Source organism: Hemitrygon akajei, chromosome 5, assembly GCF_048418815.1.
Source record: "Hemitrygon akajei chromosome 5, sHemAka1.3, whole genome shotgun sequence".
NCBI classification, from domain to species: Eukaryota; Metazoa; Chordata; class Chondrichthyes; order Myliobatiformes; family Dasyatidae; genus Hemitrygon; species Hemitrygon akajei.
The window spans coordinates 196211824-196233000 of record NC_133128.1 but is presented as its reverse complement, the minus strand read 5'-3'; the positions used below and the strand labels follow the sequence as shown (position 1 = coordinate 196233000).

The 21177-nt window shown below is 40.1% G+C and overlaps 1 protein-coding gene across 4 annotated transcripts in view; it reads right to left on the bottom strand.

The window, feature by feature from the left end:
- The window catches only part of mgat5 (alpha-1,6-mannosylglycoprotein 6-beta-N-acetylglucosaminyltransferase), a 220700-nt gene that overhangs the window by 57792 nt on the left and 141731 nt on the right, over nt 1–21177 (bottom strand). For all 4 annotated transcript variants that reach the window (XM_073047601.1, XM_073047602.1, XM_073047603.1 and 1 more), the window contains 5 exons: nt 18421–18510; nt 18085–18156; nt 14468–14626; nt 14168–14337; nt 5629–5763 (listed from right to left, as the gene is read on the bottom strand). In XM_073047601.1, the coding sequence (XP_072903702.1) occupies nt 5629–5763; nt 14168–14337; nt 14468–14626; nt 18085–18156; nt 18421–18510 (626 nt within the window). The remainder of the gene's footprint in view (nt 1–5628; nt 5764–14167; nt 14338–14467; nt 14627–18084; nt 18157–18420; nt 18511–21177) is intronic.

Genomic DNA, 21177 nt, shown 5'->3' with positions numbered 1-21177 from the left:
CATGAGCAATACGCCAATCCTCTGGCACCATCCCTGTTTCGAATGACATTTGAAATATTTCTGTCAGACCCCTGCTATTTCTACTCTAATTTCCCTCAAGGTCCTAGGGAATATCCTGTCAGGACCTGGAGATTTATCCACTTTTATATTCCTTAAAAGCACCAGTACTTACTCCTCTATAATCATCATAGTTTCCATAACTTCCCTACTTGTTTCCCTTACCTTACACAATTCAATATCCTTCTCCTTAGTGAATACTGAAGAAAAGAATTTGTTCAAGATCTCCTCCATCTCTTTTGGCTCCACATATAGCTGTCCATTCTGATTCTCTAAGGGACCAATTTTATCCCTCACTATCCTTTTGCTATTAATATAACTGTAGAGACCCTTTGGATTTATTTTCACCTTACTTGCCAAAGCAACCTCATATCTTCTTTTAGCTTTTCTAATTTCTTTCTTAAGATTCTTTTTACATTCTTTATATTTCTCGAGCACCTCATTTACTCCATGCTGCCAATTTTTTTTTCTTTTCTCTGTGTTGTTTTTTTTTACGTATTTCAGTCTAGTTTTTGTAATGTGTCATGTAACACCATGGTCCTGAAAAACGTTGTCTCATTTTTGCAATGTACTGTACCAGCAGTTATGATCGAAATGACAATAAAAGTGACTTGACTTATTGTAGATCTCTTTTTCTGAACCAAGTTTCCAATATCCCTTGAAAACCATGGCTCCCTCAAACTTTTAACCTTTCCTTTCAACCTAACAGGAATATAAAGATTCTGTACCCTCAAAATTTCATCTTTAAATGACCTCCATTTCTCTATTACATCCTTCCCATAAAACAAATGTCCCAATCCACTCCTTCTAAATCCTTTCGCATCTCCTCAAAGTTAGCCTTTCTCCAATCAAAAATCTCAACCCTGGGTCCAGTCCTATCCTTCGCCATAATTATATTGAAACTAATGGCATTGTGATCACTGGACCCGAAGTGCTCCCCAACACAGACCTCCGTCACCTGACCTATCTCATTCCCTAACAGAAGATCCAACACTGTCCCTTCTCTAGTTGGTACCTCTATGTATTGCTACAAAAAACTATCCTGCATACATTTACAAACTCCAAACCATCCAGCCCTTTTACAGAATGGGCTTCCCAGTCTATGTGTGGAAAATTAAAATCTCCCATAATCACAACCTTGTGCTTACTACAAATATCTGCTATCTCCTTACGAATTTGCTCACCCAATTCTCGCTCCCCATTAGGTGGACTATAATACACCCCTATAAGTGCTACTACACCTTTCCCATTCCTCAATTCCACCCAAATAGGCTCCCTAGACGAGCCCTCTAATCTATCCTGCCAAAGCACCGCTGTAATATTTTCTCCGACAAGTAATGCAACACCTCCTCCTCTTGTCCCTCCGATTCTATCACACCTGAAGCAACGAAATCCAGGAATATTTAGTTGCCAATCAAACAATCTAATAGTTATAATTAGATAGTGGTTATGAGGGTTTTTTTAATGATACAGCAGTAAGGAGAGTCTTTGATGGTTCTAATGGTTATAAATCATTATATAATCAACCCCACAGTTCCAGAATGTTCTTGCCATTTTCAGTTTCAATAAAATATATTTACATCATTATGACTGTTATCTTTTCATGTCTTAAGTAAAATAGAGTATGATATTGTGTGATAGTAGATGTTTTTTATCCATAAACGTGTGGCGTAAAACCTAAAAAATACACTCTCCCTGTTCTCTGAAATATTAATTTTACTAATGTCAAATAGGCTATTTATACATTCTAAATAGATCTGTGGTTCAAAATTGACCCAGACCATACTGTGAAGGTTTAGAATGTAAGCGTAAAAGTATGTAAGGGTTAAGCACTGATATAATTAAGACCTGCTTGAAGGAGGTGGGTACCTTAGACTATTGAAGTGCAGACAGCTGATTAGCACAGGCCCTTAGTACTCAGCAGGGTACCCTGCCTGTCTATCTATGGCCTCCTCTACTGTCTGACATGTCTATCCATGGCCTCCTCTACTGTCAAGATGAAGCCACACTCAGGTTGGAGGAACAACACCTTATATACCGGCTGGGTAGCCTCCAACCTGATGGCATGAACATTGACTTCTCTAACTACCATTAGTGCCCCTCCCCTTCTGATATATTTAGTTTTCTTTTCTCTCTCTGCCCATCACTCTTGCCTGTTCACCATCTCCCTCTGGTGCTCCCCTCCCCCTTTCTTTCTCCCTAGGCCTCCTACCCCTTGTCTAGCTCTGTATCCCTTTTGCCAATCACCTGTCTGGCTCTCAGCTTCACCCCACCCCCTCCGGTCTTCTACTATCATTTCGCATTTTCCCTTCCCCCTCCTACTTTCAAATCTCTTACTATCTTTCCTTTCAGTTAGTCCTGACGAAAGGTCTCGGCCCGAAACGTCGACAGCGCTTCTCCCTATAGATGCTGCTTGGCCTACTGTGTTCCACCAGCATTTTGTGTGTGTTGTTTGAATTTCCAGCATCTGCAGATTTCCTCGGGTTGACCCTGCCTGAACTCTATGTTTTTTGTGGGTTCACCCTCCAGAAGGATGCTCACATGTCGGCCTCAGAAACTGAAATCACAGGATCCAGTAGAATCACAATTGACTGGACACCAACCTTGCCTAGAACTTAATTACTATGAGATAAAGCATTCTGAAGCTAACCACACAAACCTCAAAGATTTTCTACTATCTATAAGGGTCATCAGGTCTGTGAGAAATGTTCTCTATTTGTCAGAATAAATTAGGCTTCAATCACAAGAACAATTTTCTATATGTAAACAAATGCAACCCAAAGCACATGAAGCAGCCTGAAAAAAGGACAAAGCACTTTCGTTACCCTGCCAAGGTTGCAGTGTATATCCCTTTGCCAAACTTGATAGCATCAACTTTCTTAAGCACTGTTCAACAACATCTTGACAGTAGCAGCAATCTTATGGGTAAATTAAATTGCAAGTAACCAAGGATCAATTTCAAGGAACAGCTTTATTTGCCATATAAATTTATATGAATGAGGAATTTGCTGTGTTGTGTTGTCAGGGTGTGACATGCAACAAAAAAAACATTCAAAAATTATAATGAATAAAGGATTATATAAAATAAATTTAGAGGTTAGAGTACAGATAGGGAATAAAATGTGCCTAGATACCCACACATATTTACAATGCAAACAGCATCAAAAATTGATTTATAGGTCAAGGGGGTGGGGCAGAGCTAACCGGAATGGTTGATTAGATTAGATTAACTGCTTAGGGAAAGAAGCTGTAAGATGGTGCGACGTTTTTGTTTTAATAGCCCTATTGAGCTTTCCAGAATGGAGTTTTTGGAAAAGTAGTGTGCAGGGTGGGTATTGACTACAATGATTTTACTCCTGGACATGTAGAAGTCCTGCAATGATGATAGACTGCAGCCAATGACCTTTTCTGCTGACCTGTCAGTTGGCTGTAGTTTTCGTATATTGCAAAAGAATGCTGCACCAAACCAGGCAGTGATGGCTGATGCAAGAATGCTTTTTATGTGGTAGTGGAGAATTACATCAGTATGTTCTGGGGAAGACTGCTAAGAAGTACACCTCCTCCTGAGCTTTTTGTTAAAGAAGGAGAAATGGTTCTCCAATGAGGTCTTGTAAAATAATGATGACCAGGAAACATAATGTTCAATCAATACTAACTGTAGAGTAACCAAATTACAATTATGCACCCATATGACTTTGAAACATGTTATAACCTTTCTATGGCCAGAACAGACTACACAGTGATACATTGGGAATTCTTTCAACAGAAATATTGTAATGATCATCGTTCATTTCTCCACTCATACCTAGTCCCCCATCAGTCTGTTGCTGCTAGTTCTACCTGTGTACCACGTTCTGTAGATGAAGCAAGTGTTTTGGTTCCAGTGTTACAGTACAGAGGATGGAAAAGTAAATGCAGTCAACACCTGGGAAATCATGAATAATCAGAAGCAACAGTTGCCTATATTCTCTGAATGGGTAAGTAATTCACTTCCTGACACCTTATAACCTTTTCATCATCAATAAGGCACAAGACAGAAGCATAAATAATATGCTCCACTCAGGCAGATGAATAGGTTACAGCATTTAATCAGCTCAAACCTATCAAGGCCACTTGACTGGTACCCTAGCCGCCATCACGAGCACTGGTTCACCAAGGTTGAACTGCAAACCATCTGCAAATGCAATTATTTGCCAACATTAATCCAATGTCACCTTCCAAACCCACAAGCCTAATCATAGAGAACAAGATCACAGGTGTATATAAGCTCTGCCACCTGAAGGTTCCCAGTCCGACATAGAAATATACTGTTCTTTCACTGCTGATGAATTGAAATGCTTGAACACCCTCCTTAAAATCACTGTAGTTACTATCACCCCAAGGACTGCAGTTGTTGAAAAAACAAAGCTGTGTGTTGTCAACTTTATGAACAATTATTTATGGGCTTTGCCAGCAAGACCTGTATGTTTTAAATGATTAAGAAAACAGAAACTATTTTAGTTATTTGGGAGTCTGTAATTCAAAGCTGGAGTCAAAAATTCAGGATCATTTAAATTGCCTGACTCCTTTCATAAAACAATGGATGGTCAGAAAACAGCAATTAATGCAAAGTCAACTGTTAATTAAAATCAGGGATTGATATCCCTGATATCCATTTTATTTCTTTTCCATCTGTCTTACACCTTAAGTGTGTTTCAGAGACTGTCAGAGTATGTGATTTACAGTTTGGTGATTGATTCAGTGATCCAGTGCTTTGCGGCGAGAAGATTCCAGGAAGCAAGTGTGTACTTGCATGGCCTCGATGCGAAGAAAATTAGAGATCTATGTTTGACTCTATTTTATCAATTAAAGCATTGAGTAAAATTGAGACATCAAGGTGAATGCAGAGGGTGAATGAGAGTTCAGCACTAAATGCCTTTCTTTTGACTGCTGCTGGAGAAGGAGTCTATGAGTGGCCTATCTCTGTGTGAATTGCTGTGGAAGGCGGGTAGGCATCTCTGCCTCATGTGGTACCCCTCTTTTTGGATGAATGTCAATGATGTCGCAGGATGGTATTGTGGTTCTGTGTTTTGCAGATTGGACTGTTGATTTATAGACTGTGAACTCACGGTTTTTATATACTGTGTTTTTTATTGCCTGTTCCTTTTCCGTCTTGTTGTGTGAGGGGAGAGGCCTTGGGGGTTGATGTTCTGTTGTGATCTGTCAGTTTTGTTGTGTGGGGGAGGGGTGTTCGCGGGTCAATGCTCTTGTTCAATATTTGTGTGGGGGGGGTCAATGATCAGATGCTGTTCCTTTTTTGTGTGGGGGTGGTGGGTTTGATGATGCTCTCTGAACGACTTTCATATTGTTTCTTTGTTTTGAGACTATATTTTGATAATAAAATGAACCTTTGAACCTTTGATACATTTTCAAACCCTTGATGTCTTAATTTCCCAAAGATATTAGGGACCACCTAGGAAAAGTTGGATATAAAGAGTTAAGGCAAATCACAAAGATGACTGAGCTTACTACACTACACTAGTTCTTTTGTAATTCAACATCCAATATAAAAATGTAAAGAGTAATACTTACTGATAATGAACCCAAGATGGCCCAAGTGTCTTTTTAAATTGTGTTAATCCAACAATGTCGATATAAATTAGTTCTACTATCTTATCACCACGAGTTGGGCAACCCGATCTGTTACCCATCACTTTCTTCATTATCCTACAAGTAGAAAGTACATATTAAACACCTGAATATATTAAACTTAAAACATTATTTAAAATGTAACCAATAATGAGTAAGTAACATCATCAACATTTGAAAGTTTGATATTACAACAAATAATATTTGTTGAATAGTATGTTGAAGGTTTCCTGCGCTCAGTGTCAGATGTGAAAGGTCCTGGAGTCTCCCAGCCTCCTGGATGGCCATATCTGCACCAGGTGTGTTGAGCTGCAGCTCCTAAGGGACCGCGTTAGGGAACTGGAGATGCAGCTCGATGACTTTCGTCACGTGGTCACACTGGGGCCATGGGAGAAAGATAAGTGGGTAACAGACAGGACAGGAAAAGGGAAGAGTCAGGTACTAGAGAGTACCCTGGTGGTTATACCCCTTGACAATAAGTACAGATGGCCCTCCTTATCCGTGAGTTCCACATGCGCGAATTCAACCAACCGCGAATCGAGAAAACCCGGAAGTGCTCTTCCAGCACTTGTTGTTCGAGCATGTACAGACTTTTTTTCTTGTCATTATGCCCTAAACAATGCAGTATAACAACTATTTTACATAGCATTTACATTGTATTAGGTATTATAAGTAATCTAGAGATGATTTAAAGTATACGAGAGGATGTGCGTGGGTTATCGTGGATCGGGATCGAAAAAAATTGGAAGTTCTCTTACAAAGTAAGTTGGAACAGGTATATCCGGTATTATTTAGCGTCAGTTAGTCAAACATTTGTCTTAGTATATAGTATATATTTTACCTTTCTATGCATATAAAACACTTAAGAACGTATGTTTCAGCGCCGGGCTCGGGAATGAAAATTCCCGAGTGCGATCCAGTGACAGATCGCTCCCGAGCACGCTCTCCATCCGTGTCTGGTTGATGCGGAGGATCAAAAACGCAAAACCCCAAAACCCAATAATTAAACCACTGCATTGCTTAGTAATAACTGTAGCTTTCATTGGGGCAGGGCCTTTCTCACTTTATCCTTTAAAATTGTTCCAATCGTTGACCGACTGTAGCCTAACGCTTTTTCAATGACCGATGGCATGTCACCTCTTTCTGATCACTTTATTATTTCCACTTTATTTTCAATCGTGATCGTGATTATTTTCATGAACAGAAACACTGCAGATTCAGAGCACTGCCACCGGGTCCTAATGTTCACTGCACTGAGACAGGTTAAATAAGGTCTGGGGTTCCGCTGGGTCCTAAGGTCCATGGCATTGAGACAGGTTGAATAAGGGACTTGAGCATCCGTGTTTTTTGGTATCCGCAAGGGTTCCCGGAACCAATCCCTCGCGGATAAGGAGGGCTGACTGTACTCCTGTTTGAGTACTGCTGGGGGGGGGGGGGGGGGACACAGCCTAACTGGGGGAAGCAACAGTGGCCATGCCTTTGGCACAGAGTCTGGTCCTGTGGCTCAGTAGGTAGGGAAAGGAAGAGGAAGGCAATAGTGATAGGGGACTCTATAGTTAGGGGGTCAGTCAGGCGATTCTGTGGATGCAGGAAAGAAACTCAGATGGTAGTTTGCCTCCCAGGTGCCAGGGTCCGGGATGTTTCAGATTGCGTCCAGGATATCCTGCAGTGGGAGGGAGAATAGCCAGATGTCGTGGTACATATTGGTACCAATGACATAGGTAGGAAAAAGGAAGAGGTCCTGAAAAAAGACTACAGGGATTTAGGAAGGTGAGAAGCAGGACCATAAAGGTAGTAATCTCAGAATTACTGCCTGTGCCACGTGACAGGAGTATAGGAATAGAATGAGGTGGAGGGTAAATGCGTGGCTGAGGGATTGGAGCAGGGGGTAGGGATTCAGATTTCTGGATCATTAGGACTTCTTTTGGGGCAGGTGTAACCTGTAAAAAAAAAGGACTGCTGATCAGAGATAGTGTCATGGCTGCAGAAAAGGTGGACGCCATGGAGGGATCGTCTATGGAGTCTCTGTGGGTGGAGGTTCGGAACAGGAAGAGGTCAATAACTTTAGTGGGTGTTTTTTTTATAGGCTGCCTAATAGTAACAGAGATATCGAGGAGCAGATAGGGAAACAGATCTTGGAAAGATAGATAGATAGATAGATAGATAGATAGATAGATAGATACTTTATTCATCCCCATAGGGAAATTCAACATTTTTTCCAATGTCCCATACACTTGTTGTAGCAAAACTAATTACATACAATACTTAACTCTGTAAAAATATATTCATCTAAATCACTCTCTCAAAAAGCATTAATAATAGCTTTTAAAAAGTTCTTAAGTAGTTTACTTAAATACATTAAATACAATCAACCCCGGCACTTTAACATATCTTACTCCTGGCGGTTGAATTGTAAAGCCTAATGGCATTGGGGAGTATTGACCTCTTCATCCTGTCTGAGGAGCATTGCATCGATAGCAACCTGTCGCTGAAACTGCTTCTCTGTCTCTGGATGGTGCTATGTAGAGGATGTTCAGGGTTTTCCATAATTGCTACGTAGAGGATGTTCAGGGTTTTCCATAATTGACCGTAGCCTACTCAGCGCCCTTCGCTCAGCTACCGATGTTATACTCTCCAGTACTTTGCCCACGACAGAGCCCGCCTTCCTTACCAGCTTATTAAGACGTGAGGCGTCCCTCTTCTTAATGCTGCCTCCCCAACACGCCACCACAAAGAAGAGGGCACTCTCCACAACTGACCTATAGAACATCTTCAGCATCTCACTACAGACTCTGTAATAATAACAGAGTTGTTATGATGGGAGATTTTAATTTCCCAAATACTGATTGGCATCTCCCTAGATCAAGGGGTTTAGATGTAGTGGAGTTTGTTAGGTGTGTTCAGGAAGGTTTCTTGACACAATATGCAGATAAGCCTACAAGAGGCTGTACTGTACTTGATTCGGTATTTGGAAATTAAGCTGGTCAGGGGTCAGATCTCTCAGCCGGAGAGTATTTTGGAGATAGTGATTATAATTCTATCTGGTTTAAAATAACATTGGAGAGAGATAGGAACAGACAAGTTAGGAAAATGTTTAATTGGAGTAAGGGGAATTATGAGGCTATCAGGTAGGAAATTGGTAACAGATGTTCTCAGGGAAAAGTACAGAAGAAATGTGGCATATGTTCAGGGGATGTTTGTGTGCAGTTCTGCGCAGGTATGTTTCAATGTGACGGGGAAGTTATGGTAGGGTACAGGAACCATGATGTACAAAGGCTGTAATAAATCTAGTCAAGAAGAAAAGAAAGCTTACAAAAGGTTCAGAGGGCTCGGTAATGTTAGAGATCTAGAAGATTATAAGGCTAACAGGAAGGAGCTTGAAAAGGAAATTAGGAGAGCCAGAAGGGGCCATGAAAAGGTCTTGGTGGGCAGGATTAAGGAAAACCCCAAGGCATTTTACAAATACATGTTGAGCAAGAGGATAAGACGTGAAAGAATAGGACCTATCAAGTGTGACAGTGGGAAAGTGTGTATGGAACCGGAGGAAATAGCAGAGGTACTTAATGAATACTTTACTTCAGTATTCACTATAGAAAAGGATCTTGGTGATTGTAGTGATAACTTGCAGCAGACTGAAAAGCTTAGAATGTAGATATTAAGAAAGAGGATGTGCTGGGGCTTTTGGAAAGCATCAAGTTGGATAAGTCACTGGGACCGGATGAGATGTACCCCAGGCTACTACGGGAGGTTGCTGAGCCTCTGGTGATGATCTTTGAATCATTAATGGGGAAAGGAGAGGTTCCGGAGGATTGGATTTTGTGGGGGCTGTCAGAGGTTACAGCAGGACATTGACAGGATGCAAAACTGGGCTGAGAAGTGGCAGATGGAGTTCAACCCAGATAAGTGTGAAGTGGTTCATTTTGGTATGTCAAATATGATGGCAGAATATAGTATTAATGGTAAGACTCTCAGCAGTGTGGAGGATCTTGGGGTCCGAGTCCATAGGACGCTCAAAGCAGCTGCGCAGGTTGACTCTGTGGTTAAGATGGCATACGGTATATTGGCCTTCATCAATTGTGGGATGTAACATGACTCTAGCTGATCACCAATCAATTCTAGTCACCTCACTACAGGAAGGACGTGGAAACCATAGAAAGGGTGCAGAGGAGATTTACAAGGATGTTGCCTGGATTGGGGAGCATGCCTTATGAAAACAGGTTGAGTGAACTTGGCCTTTTCTCCTTGGAGTGACAGAGGATGAGAGGTGACCTGATAGAGGTGTATAAGATGATGAGGCATTGATTGTGTGGATAGTCAGAGGCTTTTTCCCAGGGCTGAAATGGTTAGCATGAGAGGGCACAGTTTTAAGGTGCCTGGAATAGGCACAGAGAAGATATCAGGGTAAATTGTTGTGTTTTTTTTTTTACAGAGAGTGGTGAGTGCGTGGAATAGGTGCTGGCAATGGCGGTCAGGGCAGATATGATAAGGTCTTTTAAAGAGAAAAACAGAAGGCTATGGATAACCCTAGGTAATTTCTAAGGTAAGGACATGTTCGGCACAGCTTTGTGGGCCGAAGGGCCTGTATTTTCTATGCTTCTATTGTAATTCTTATATCTTGCACTGCACTGCTACCACTAAACAAATTTCATGGCATGTCAGAGATAAAAAAAACCTTTATTCTAAGACTTCTCTAAAATGTGTGTTTTCACTGTATTTTCACCAATAATTTACTAATATTTTGCAATGGCATTCGCTTTTACTGATTTACTCCCAAATTTCAGTTTATTAGTTTTATATAGTATTTCGACTTGACCTAACCGAAATAATTCACATATATGAACAAATAGTAGATTATGTAGTACATCTAGGTTATATTGAAAGTAACTTTCGTTTGAAAAGGAAACGTTTCAAACAATCACTCGCAGCAAAATCAAATGACTACTGTATTGCACAGAGTTTACAAAGTGGTACCAAATGCATATTAGCATCAGGTTGTCTGGTTGCTAGGAGATGGAACAAGCTGGTCACAAGATTGTGGACTTTTGGTGAAATAGTGAGTTGACAGTCTGCAGAAAATTCAAAAGGAGAAAGTAAATCAAAGCAACTGCATTTGCTTTGCCGTTTCGCCGCTCAACCAAGAGGCTTCTTCAGTTCTGATCCATGGTGGGTAGTTTGCCAGCTTATAAACTCTGTGAGTTCTTTAAAGGTATAGCAATCACATGCAGTTATCATTGCATTGAGTAGCATATACAATATTGCAAATATACTCAGATAGAACTCATTCACCCCAAGGACCCTACACCCAAACATAAACAAAGCAATATTGTATAAGCTATTCAATACAATGAGGACTATACAGATCTGTAGATCAGCAAGACAAAACAACCACTTCACAAGCGCATGGTCCAACATAGGAGGGCTGACACTTCAGGTCAAGACTTGGCTGTATATCTACTCCTAAAGGACAAGGAGCACTCCTTTGATGATAACAATGTGCACATTTTGGACAGGAAGGACATGTGGTTTGAAAGAGAATTTAAAGAAGCCATCTTTGTCAAACTGGAAAACCCATCACTGAACAGAGGGGACGGGGTACAACACCACCTATCAGCTACTTACAGTGCAGTCCTAACATCTCTACCCCAGCATCTCCGCACCTCCATTCTTGCAGAGATCAGACTAATGACCCTCTCATTACCTCTATGACTCTTAACAATCCTCATGTGACTGCTATACCTTAAACAACTCAGAGTGTTTATAAGTCAGAAAAGTACCCACCATGGATCAGAACTGAAAAAATCCTCTTGGATGAGTGGTGAAATGTCTTCTACACAACACAGCAAGTCCAGTTGCCTTGATTTACTACTGCTTGTTAGACAATGACCTGGATGACTGAGAATCTTCATAGACATATAGGATATAGGAGAAAATTATCCTCATTCAAGGATAAAGGGGGAACATTTGCTTGGATGCAGAGGATGTGGGTGAGTTCCTTAATGAGTACTTTTCATCAGTATTTACCAATACTGATGAAGGAGAAGGATGTGGAGGATAGGAGTTTGGTGTTGAGTGTATTGATATGCTAGGCATTTCAAGGTAAAGGAGGAGGTAGTATTAGTTCTCTTAAGTCCCCAGAGCCTGATGTGAAATAACCCAGGCTATTGAGAGAGGCAAGAAAAGATTGCTGTGGCTTTGACCAATAACTTTGTGCCCTCCCTAAACAAAAGTGAGGTCCTGGAGGATTGGTGAGTAGCTAATGTTGTTCCATTTATCAAGATGGGAACCAGGGATAATCCTGGGAACTATAGATAGACTGGTGAGTTTCACATCAGTGGTAGGGAAGTTACAGGAGAGGATTCTTACAGATGGGGTTTATGAGCATTTGGAAAACCATGGCCTAATTAGGAAGAGCCAGCACGGCTTTGTGTGAGGCAAGTTGTGTCTTACTAACTTGACTGAATTTTTGATGAGGTTAAGAGGGTGATTGATAAAGGCAGAGCTGTAAATGTTGTCTACATGGATTTTAGGAAGATATTTGACAAGGTTCCTCATAGGAGGCTTATTCAGAAGACTAAGATGTGTGAAATCTAAAGCGAATTGGCTGTATGGATTCAGAACTGGCTTGCCTATAGAAGAGAAGGTAGTGGTCAAAAGGACTTACTCTAGCTGGAGGTTTGTGATTAGTGGTGTTGTGCAGAAAAGGTTTACCAGGGTGTTGCCTGGATTGGAGGGCATATGCTATAACAAGAAATTGGGTAAACTTGGCTTGTTTTCTCTAGAGTAGAGGAGGCTGAGGGGTGGCCTGATGGAGGTTTATAACATTGAGAGACATAGATAGAGTAGACTAACAATATTCTTTTTCCCAGCATTGAAATGTCTAATACCAGAAGGCATGCATTTAAGGCTTGATCAGCAGGTTTTGCTTTTAAGTGTGAGTGCCCGAAATGGGGTGCTGGTAGAGGCAGATACAATAAAGACTTTTAAGAGGCGCTTAGATAGGCATATGAATGTGAGGAAAATGAAAGGGTAGGAACATTGTGTAGGCAGAGGAGATTAGTTGAGTTACAAATTTGATTATTAATCTAATTGTGGGCCAAGGACCTGGTCCTGTGCTAGATTGTTCTATAAATTATGATTAAGCTGCTTCAAATTTTTTTTTTAATTTTAAAACTTTAAAAATTGTTGAATCTATCTGAGAAATTAACTTAAAATTAAAAAAATTAAAATGAAGAAAATCAAGTACTTTGTAAGCATAAAGTACATAAATTTTCTCAAACTGACTGAGTACTATGAATCTAAGATTTATTCTGCATTGTTTCAGCGCAGTAGCTAGATCTTTGACAACATTTTAACAAGTTAAATGTTTTCAGTCCTTTGCTGCAATTATATCTAGGGCTGTAGTAATCGAAAGGCTGCATAATATGAATACATGCAACACCTTAAAGATTACTGCTAGGACAGATAGAGCTCATTGTACAAAATAATTCCTAGAATCACATTAATAAAAAGTAAACTAGTAATCAAACAGAACAACATTTGTGAAAGCTGAAGTCCAACAAAAACTAAAATTGAATTTGCAAAAAAGATCTAAATTGCTGTCAAAAATCCTAAATTTTCAACGCAATCTCAGATAGAGTTTGGGGCAATTACAAACATGTATAGGAAAACTCTTTAAAAATCCAGTGAGTCATTAGGGGAGCACGGGAAGGTGGGCCCTGGTAAGTCAGGAGAGCGCATTAATTGTGGTCTATCATGTAGAAGTGAGACACATATTACAGAGTGAACCAGCTACCAAATTTCAAATGGTGGATTAACGCTGGTCAGAGGTGAGCAGAATATACTTGAAACAGGTCTTCAAGCACTCTACAATTTGTATTCTATATACCATAAACAGGACTGCCAATAGGGGAGTGTACAGGAAGATTACACAGCATTCAATCTAATTGTTATACTTTCAGTACAAGTGTGCATGACAGTATTGTACAAAGAGCAGCAGGACGACATATATTAAGTAGAAACTGCAGCACTATTGCATCTTACAATTCCAGTTGCTTACAAGAGCATTTAAGCCTTTCCTACACATACAAGTTACAAATGGAACAGTCACTATTAAGAGAATATACTGGATATACTCAACAGGTTATGTATCATGATAAAGAAAATATTAAACATTTCAGGTCAACTGTCTTTCATCACAAAAGGGTCTAAGGAAGGTCTTCAGACAGAAATGTCAACTTCCTCTTCTCAGAGATGTAATCTGACCCGCTGAGTATATCGAGCATTTTCTGCCTACATTTTATATTTTCAGTATATGCAATTCCACCTCCCCTCCACTTTTTGGAATATGCCCTTCATTCCCTCTGTTATCATGAATTAGTACTAGAAAAGGTATATTTTTAAATTTATAAATCAACTTAATAACATCATGCCTCAATTTGAACAGTTTGGCATTTTGGATTTAATGCAGTACTAATTTACTTACTCTTTTAGTTCAGCCAATGAAGCAGAAATCCGAATATCATGGCCCAACAGGTAAAGAGTTGTAATCAAATCGCTCCACTGTACTAATTCACCAAGAGGGCCACCACTGAAAGCATTCTCTGCTATTTTAAATCCCGATTCCTTTGTTAAAAGTCCCAGATGAATAAGAATCTAAAAAGAGTGCAAATATACAAATTAATATAGAAGGCATGCTGCTGCTCTGAGTTTGGAAATTAATCTGTAATTTGCAAATCAGTCAGTTTTTTCACATGTAATACTTCAGGGAATTTAGTGAGCTGACCTTTTTACGGTTGTTTTCCAAATTTTGTTTCTCTGCAAGTGATTTTACCGCTTCAATCCAAGCACTTGCCATTCGATTTATCCTCAACCGCATCCATCGAAATTCATCATGAGCCGACATAATTTTAAAGAGATAATTAAAATCAGTTCGAATTTCAGCCTGAAATAAATATATTAATTGTTTACTTCAATTTTCATAGTCGCAACTTTATATCATTTAAAACATCTTTACTAACTTCACATGCACACAAGTTCTAGGAGGTAATTAGCATGATATAATCAGAAGCAAATTTGGATCTACCAATAATTACAGACAACCAATGCAAATTTTTAATACATCCTTTCTCTAAGAAAATTATAAAATGGGAAATCAACGAACTACATATTTTGCCATGCATGGCAAGTACCAAAGTGAGAAAATCCATTGGGAAAATTTCTCCCCTTGAGTGCTGGAATGTCTGTGCTACATCTGAAATGGCATTTTGTTTTGCTTAAAATTATTGGTGACAGTATTTTGTTTTATTTGTCTACATGATACCAATCTAACAAGAGACTTGGATGGCTCAGGGGCAGGAATGGTTACTTCAAGTGCCAGGCTTTAGGTGTTTCAGAAAGTCAGGGAGGCAAAAGAGGTGGGGCTGTGGCACTGTTGATCAGAGATAGTGTCACAGCAGAAAAGGAGGAAGACACAGAGGGATTGTTTATGGAATCTCTGTGGGTGGAGGTTAGGAACAGGAAGGGGTCAATAATTCTACTGAGTGTTTTTTATAGACCACCCAGTAGTAAGAGGGATATCAAGGAGCAGACAGGGAGACAGATTCTGGAAAGGTGTAAAAATAACAGGGTTATCGTGGTGGGAGATTTTAATTTCCCAAATATTGATAGGCATGTCCCTAGAGTGAGGGGTTTAGATGGGGTAGAGTTTGTTAGATGTGTTCAGGAAGGTTTATTGACACAATATGTAGATAAGCCTACAAGAGGAGAGGCTGCACTTGATCTGGTATTGGGAAATGAACCTGGTCAGGTGTCTGATCTCTCAGTGGGAGAGCATTTTGGAGATAGTGATCATAATTCTATCTCCTTTACAGTAGCATTGGAGAGAGATAGGAACAGACAATTTAGGGAATCTTTTAATTGGAGTCAGGGGAAATATAAGGCTATCAGGCAGGAACTTGAAAGCAAAAATTGGAAACAGATGTTTTCAGGGAAACGTACGGAAGGATCGTGACAAATGTTCAGGGGATATTTGCGTGGAGTTCTGCATAGATACGTTCCAATGAGACAGAAAAGGATGGTAGGGTACAGGAACCGTGGTGTACAAAGGCTGTTGTAAATCTGGTCAAGAAGAAGAGCTTACAAACGGTTCAAAAAACTAGGTAATGAGAGATCTTGAAGATTATAAGGCTAGCAGGAAGGAGCTTAAGAAAGAAATTAGGAGAGCCAGAAGGGGCCATGAGAAGGCCTGGGCGAACAGGATTAAGGAAAACCCCCAGGTATTCTACAAGTATTTGAAGAGCAAGAGGTTAAGACGTGTGAGAACAGGACCAATTAAGCATGACAGTGGAAAAGCGTGTATGGAACCGGAGGAGACAGCGGAGGTTCTTAATGAGTACTTAGCTTCAGTATTCACTACAGAAAAGGATCTTGGCGATTGTAGGGAGGACTTACAGTGGACTGAAAAGCTTGAGCAGGTAGATATCAAGAAAGAGGATGTGCTGGACCTTTTGGAAAGCATCAAGTTGGATATGTCACCAGGGCCGGACGAGATGTACCTCAGGCCACTGTAGGAGGCGAGGGAGGAGATTGCTGAGCCTCTGGCAATGATCTTTGCATCATCAATGGGGAGGAGAGAGTTTCCGGAGGATTGGAGGATTTTGGATGTTGTCCCTTTATTCAAGAAAGGGAGTAGAGTTAGCCCTGGAAATTACAGACCAGTGAGTTTACTTCAGTGGTTGGTAAATTGATGGAGAAGATCCTGAGAGGCAGGATTTACGAACATTTGGATAGGCATAATATGATTAGGAATAGTCAGCATGGCTTTGTCAAAGGCAGGTCGTGCCTTACAAGTCTAATTGAATCTTTTGAGAACGTGACTAGACACATTGATGAAGGTAGAGCAGTAGATGTAGTTATATGGATTTCAGCAAGGCATTTGACAAGGTACCCCATGCAAGGCTAATTGAGAAAGTAAGGAAGCACGGAATCCAAGGGGACATTGCTTTGTGGGACTGGCTTGCCCACAGAAGACAAAGAGTGGTTATAGACAGGTCATATTCTGCATAGAGGTCGGTGACCAGTAGTGTGCCTCAGGGATCGGTTCTGGGACTCTTACTCTTCATAACTTTTATAAATGACCTGGATGAGAAACTGGAGGGATAGGTTAGTAAATTTGCTGATGACGCAAAGGTTGGGGGTGCTGTGGATAGTGTGGGGGTTGTCAGAGGTTACAGTGGGATATTGATAGAATGCAAAAAATGGGCTGAGAAGTGGCAGATGGAATTCAACCCAGATAAATGAGAGGTGGTTCAGTTTGGTAGGTCAAATATGATGGCAGAATATAATATTAATAGTAAGAATCTTAGCAGTGTGGAGGATCAGAGGGATCTTGGGGTCCGAGTCCATAGAGCACTCAAAGCTGCTGTGCAGGTTGACTCTGTGGTTAAGAAAGCATACAGTGCATTGGCCTTCATCAATCATGGGATTGAGTTTAAGAGCCGAAATGTTGCAGCTATATAGGACCCTGGTCAGACCCCACTTGGGTGTACTGTACTCAGTTCTAGTCGCCTCACTACAGGAAGGATGTGGAAACCATAGAAAGGGTGCAGAGGAGATTTACAAGGATATTGCCTGGATTGGGGAGCATGCCTTGTGATAATAGGTTGAGTTAACTCGGCCTTTTTTCCTTGGAGCGACGGAGGATGAGAGGTGACCTGATAGAGGTGTATAAGATAATGAGGGGCATTGATCATGTGGATAGTTAGATGCTTTTTCCCAAGGCTGGAATGGCTAGCATGAGAGGGCACAGTTTTAAGGTGCTTGGAAGTAGGTACAGAGGAGATGTCAAGGTTAAGTTTTTTTTAAATGTAGAGTGTGGTGAGTGCGTGGAATGGGCTGCCGGTGACGGTGGTGGGGGCAGATATGATAGGGTCTTTTAAGAGACTCCTGGACATGTACATGGAGCTCAGGAAAATAGAGGGCTATGGGTAACCCTAGGTAATTTCTAAGGTAAGGACATGTTCGACACAGGTTTGTGGGCCAAAGGGCCTGTATCGTGCTATAGGTTTTCTATGTTTCTACATGAAGCAATATGTCCATAAATGCAACAGATACTCCACTTTCGCCACAAGATCCCTGTGGTACAGCTACAAATTTATAGCTTTATAAATTTGTTTAATAGCAACTTGATCTTCACAGCTGACTATTCCCTTATTATTATTGACCGCAACAATTCACAATTCTACATTGATAATGCTTCACAGAAATGTTTGATCTGTGTTTGTAGATTTCCTATTCAAGACCAGGTATGTCATTTTATGTAGAAATAACAAAGGTAGCACACTAATACACTATAGTGCATTTCAACAGGTTGGCTCCAAGGTTCATTTGATCAATACCAACCACAGTCTTTTGATCAGTATCTTCCCGATCACTCTTCGCTCTCCATGGTAGAACAGGACACCAGTTTTCAACCTAGGTCATAAAAGAAAGGATTATAAAATTAACATAGATGAGTAGCTTAAATCTCAAAGACAGAGGGGAAGGTGGTATGGGAAAGAGGAAAAGGAGGGAAGGGGATTAGGTACTGCATTATAGGAGGGAACATGCTAATTCTGTGTCACATTTCTCCACTTAAATTGCCCAAAGAAATGCATACATCTGCAGTGGGTTATATATGATTAACTGGTCCAAAGAACAAATACATTTCTCTTCAATGCAGGGAATACTGTCACTGACCTCACTGAGGTAAATAAAAAATGAACATATGGATCCATCCACACCGTAGCTGGCATAGCAGGGATCTGATCGCCACATCGTTTTCATCCACTGGAAAACAAGTCCACAATTAAATACAAATTGCTTTAAAAATAACTTCTAGTAGTTTCTTTTTCCACCATACTCACACAAAAAGCTTAACTACTTCATTTTCATTCAGTGATTTATGTCTCCCAGATCCATCAAACATTTGAAGACTATTGTATAAAAGTTTGCTAATTTGAACTTGTTCTTTACAATATTCTCAGAATTTATTTCAAATCTCTATTTTAGAATCACCATTTTTCCAGGTATAGGTAATTTCTTATAGTTTAAAGGAACCAAATCCTACTGGACTCTGGTATACAAGTTTTGGGTGTTACCACGGGGATGAGGGATGAGATCAAGGGATGGAATCCTATTAACTGAGTATAGGGAGTTTGGAAAGAAGAAACAGGACCTTAAGGGTAGTGATCTCTAGATTACTCCTGGTGGCACTTGATAGTGAGGTCAGAAATAAAAGAATATGCCAAATAAATTTGGCCGAGGAGTTCATGCAGTGGCCAAGGATTCGAGTTCTTGGATCATTGGCATCTTTTATTGAGATGAAAACCATGGTTGTTCAGGAGATGAGGGAAATAAGTGATGATGTTTTAGATGACATTCATATTACCAAGGAGAAGGTATTTGCAGCCTTGCAATGCATTAATGTGGATAAATCTCCAGGGCCTGAGGAAGTGCATGTCAGACTTTATGCAAAGCTAGAGAGGAAATTGCAGAGGCCCTTGCGAAGCTAGCCACTGATGAAGTTCCCAAAGGCTGGAAAGATGGATAATGTTGTTTGCAAAAAAATCACTTAAAAAATCCTTCACTATAATGAAGGATATTATTTAATTTTACTTTGTATTTTAACAAAGATTCAGTTTTGTACAATGAGGGAACACGGTTAGAAACTTGCAGTCTGTGAAAACCAGTAAAACCAGTCACATTCAATACTCTTTATAATGAGGTTATTGGAAAGGCATCTATAAATCTATTAAAAGGATTTTTAAAAAAGGGTCTTGAGCATCCTCTTATTTAACTAGCAACAGTGGCTTTGGATGAATGATATGCCAATTTCAGCGCAGATGTTTCAGGTCGCCATTTTCATCCCCCCAACTACCTATCCCTCCACTGCCCCTCCCCATCACCTGGATTCACCTATCCCCTGCCAACTTATGTTCTTCCTCTTTCCCCTGCCCTACTGCCCTCTTTCTTTCCAATCTTGATGAAGCGTCTTAGCCTGAAATGTCAATTCTGCAGTTCCCACAATAGATGCTGCCTGACCCACTGAGTTCTTCCAGAACTCAACAATGAAAGCTTATTTTAAAAAAATGGAGAAAAGGGTTAAGTAGGGGAAGATGGCTATGATTCAGCAGGAAGAATGCAAATGAAATCAAATGACTTGATAACTGCAGAGCCGTTAAAATGTATGGAATTTTGAAGTTTGTCCAAGTGAATAAGAGATGAATAGATTAAAAAAATCAATAGCTTTAAAGTCACTGAAGAGAGAATTAGTGAAGTAAAAGTTAGCCCTTATGCATATATAGTAATTGCGATCAATAGAACTGAATTTCAGAAAGAGGTACCATGTACATCTGCTGTGTTATTACACGAGTGCAAGTAACCAAGGATAAATTCTTAAATTATTTATGCTTTTAAGAAGTAACATCCTGTAAGTTGCTTTTAATAGCTATAGATCTCACTGACTGCAGTATAAACAGGTTAGCAATTTCGCATTTATCCTATGTAATTGAAAATAGATATATCCAGCCAGAGTTCTCCTGCCAACAGTGAAGACACTAGTGTCTTTTAATTACTTTAGGAAAAAAATCAAGTAAATAGACAATGCAAACATGGTTTTGAGAAATGGAAATTATGCTTGACCAGTTTACAGGAATCTTTTGAAGAATTCACGTGTGGTATAGATAAAGAGGAACAAGTAGATGTATCACACTTAAAACTCCAGAAAGCTCTCAATGAAGTGTTACATTGAAGGGTTATTAGAGCAAATAAACACTGATGGTGTAGGAGGCAACATACCAACAGCAAGAGAAGATTGATTGGCTAACAAGTAACAGAATTCAGTCAGAGCAAAAAAAACCTGCAGATGCTGGAACTCCAAAACAAAAAAGCACCTGGATGCACTTTCAGGTCAAGCAGAATCCATGGAGAGAGAAACAAAAATCGATGTTTCATATCAATAACCATTGTTTTTAACACAAAAGAGAGAAAAATATTTTCAATTGTACAAATAAGATGGGGGGGGAGATGATAGAGGACTGATGAAATAGCAGTGATAGGATGGAGGCCAACATTGTCAAGGCAGTCAATACCTTAATTTAACAGTTACCATAATGATTAAACAAGAAACAAAGGAGTAGCTTAGTTAATAAGAGATAAGCTGGCATGGATCTGTTGAAGACAAATCACATGTAATAAATTTTGACATCTCAAACAGGCTGAGAGAGGTGCATCAAGTCATAGAACTGCAACATGGAAATGGATATTTAGCGCACCATGTCTAAGCTGATTAGCGGGCAACCTATTCGTATGCCTCCTTTCTATGCCTAGAAAATTCAACTGCTCCTCTAGGAACTTACATACTGACAGCAATTCTGCCTCCACCACTCTCTCAGGCTGTGTATTCCAGCTATTCACCACTCTCTGGGTCCCTTCGGATTCCCTCAAGATCTCTTA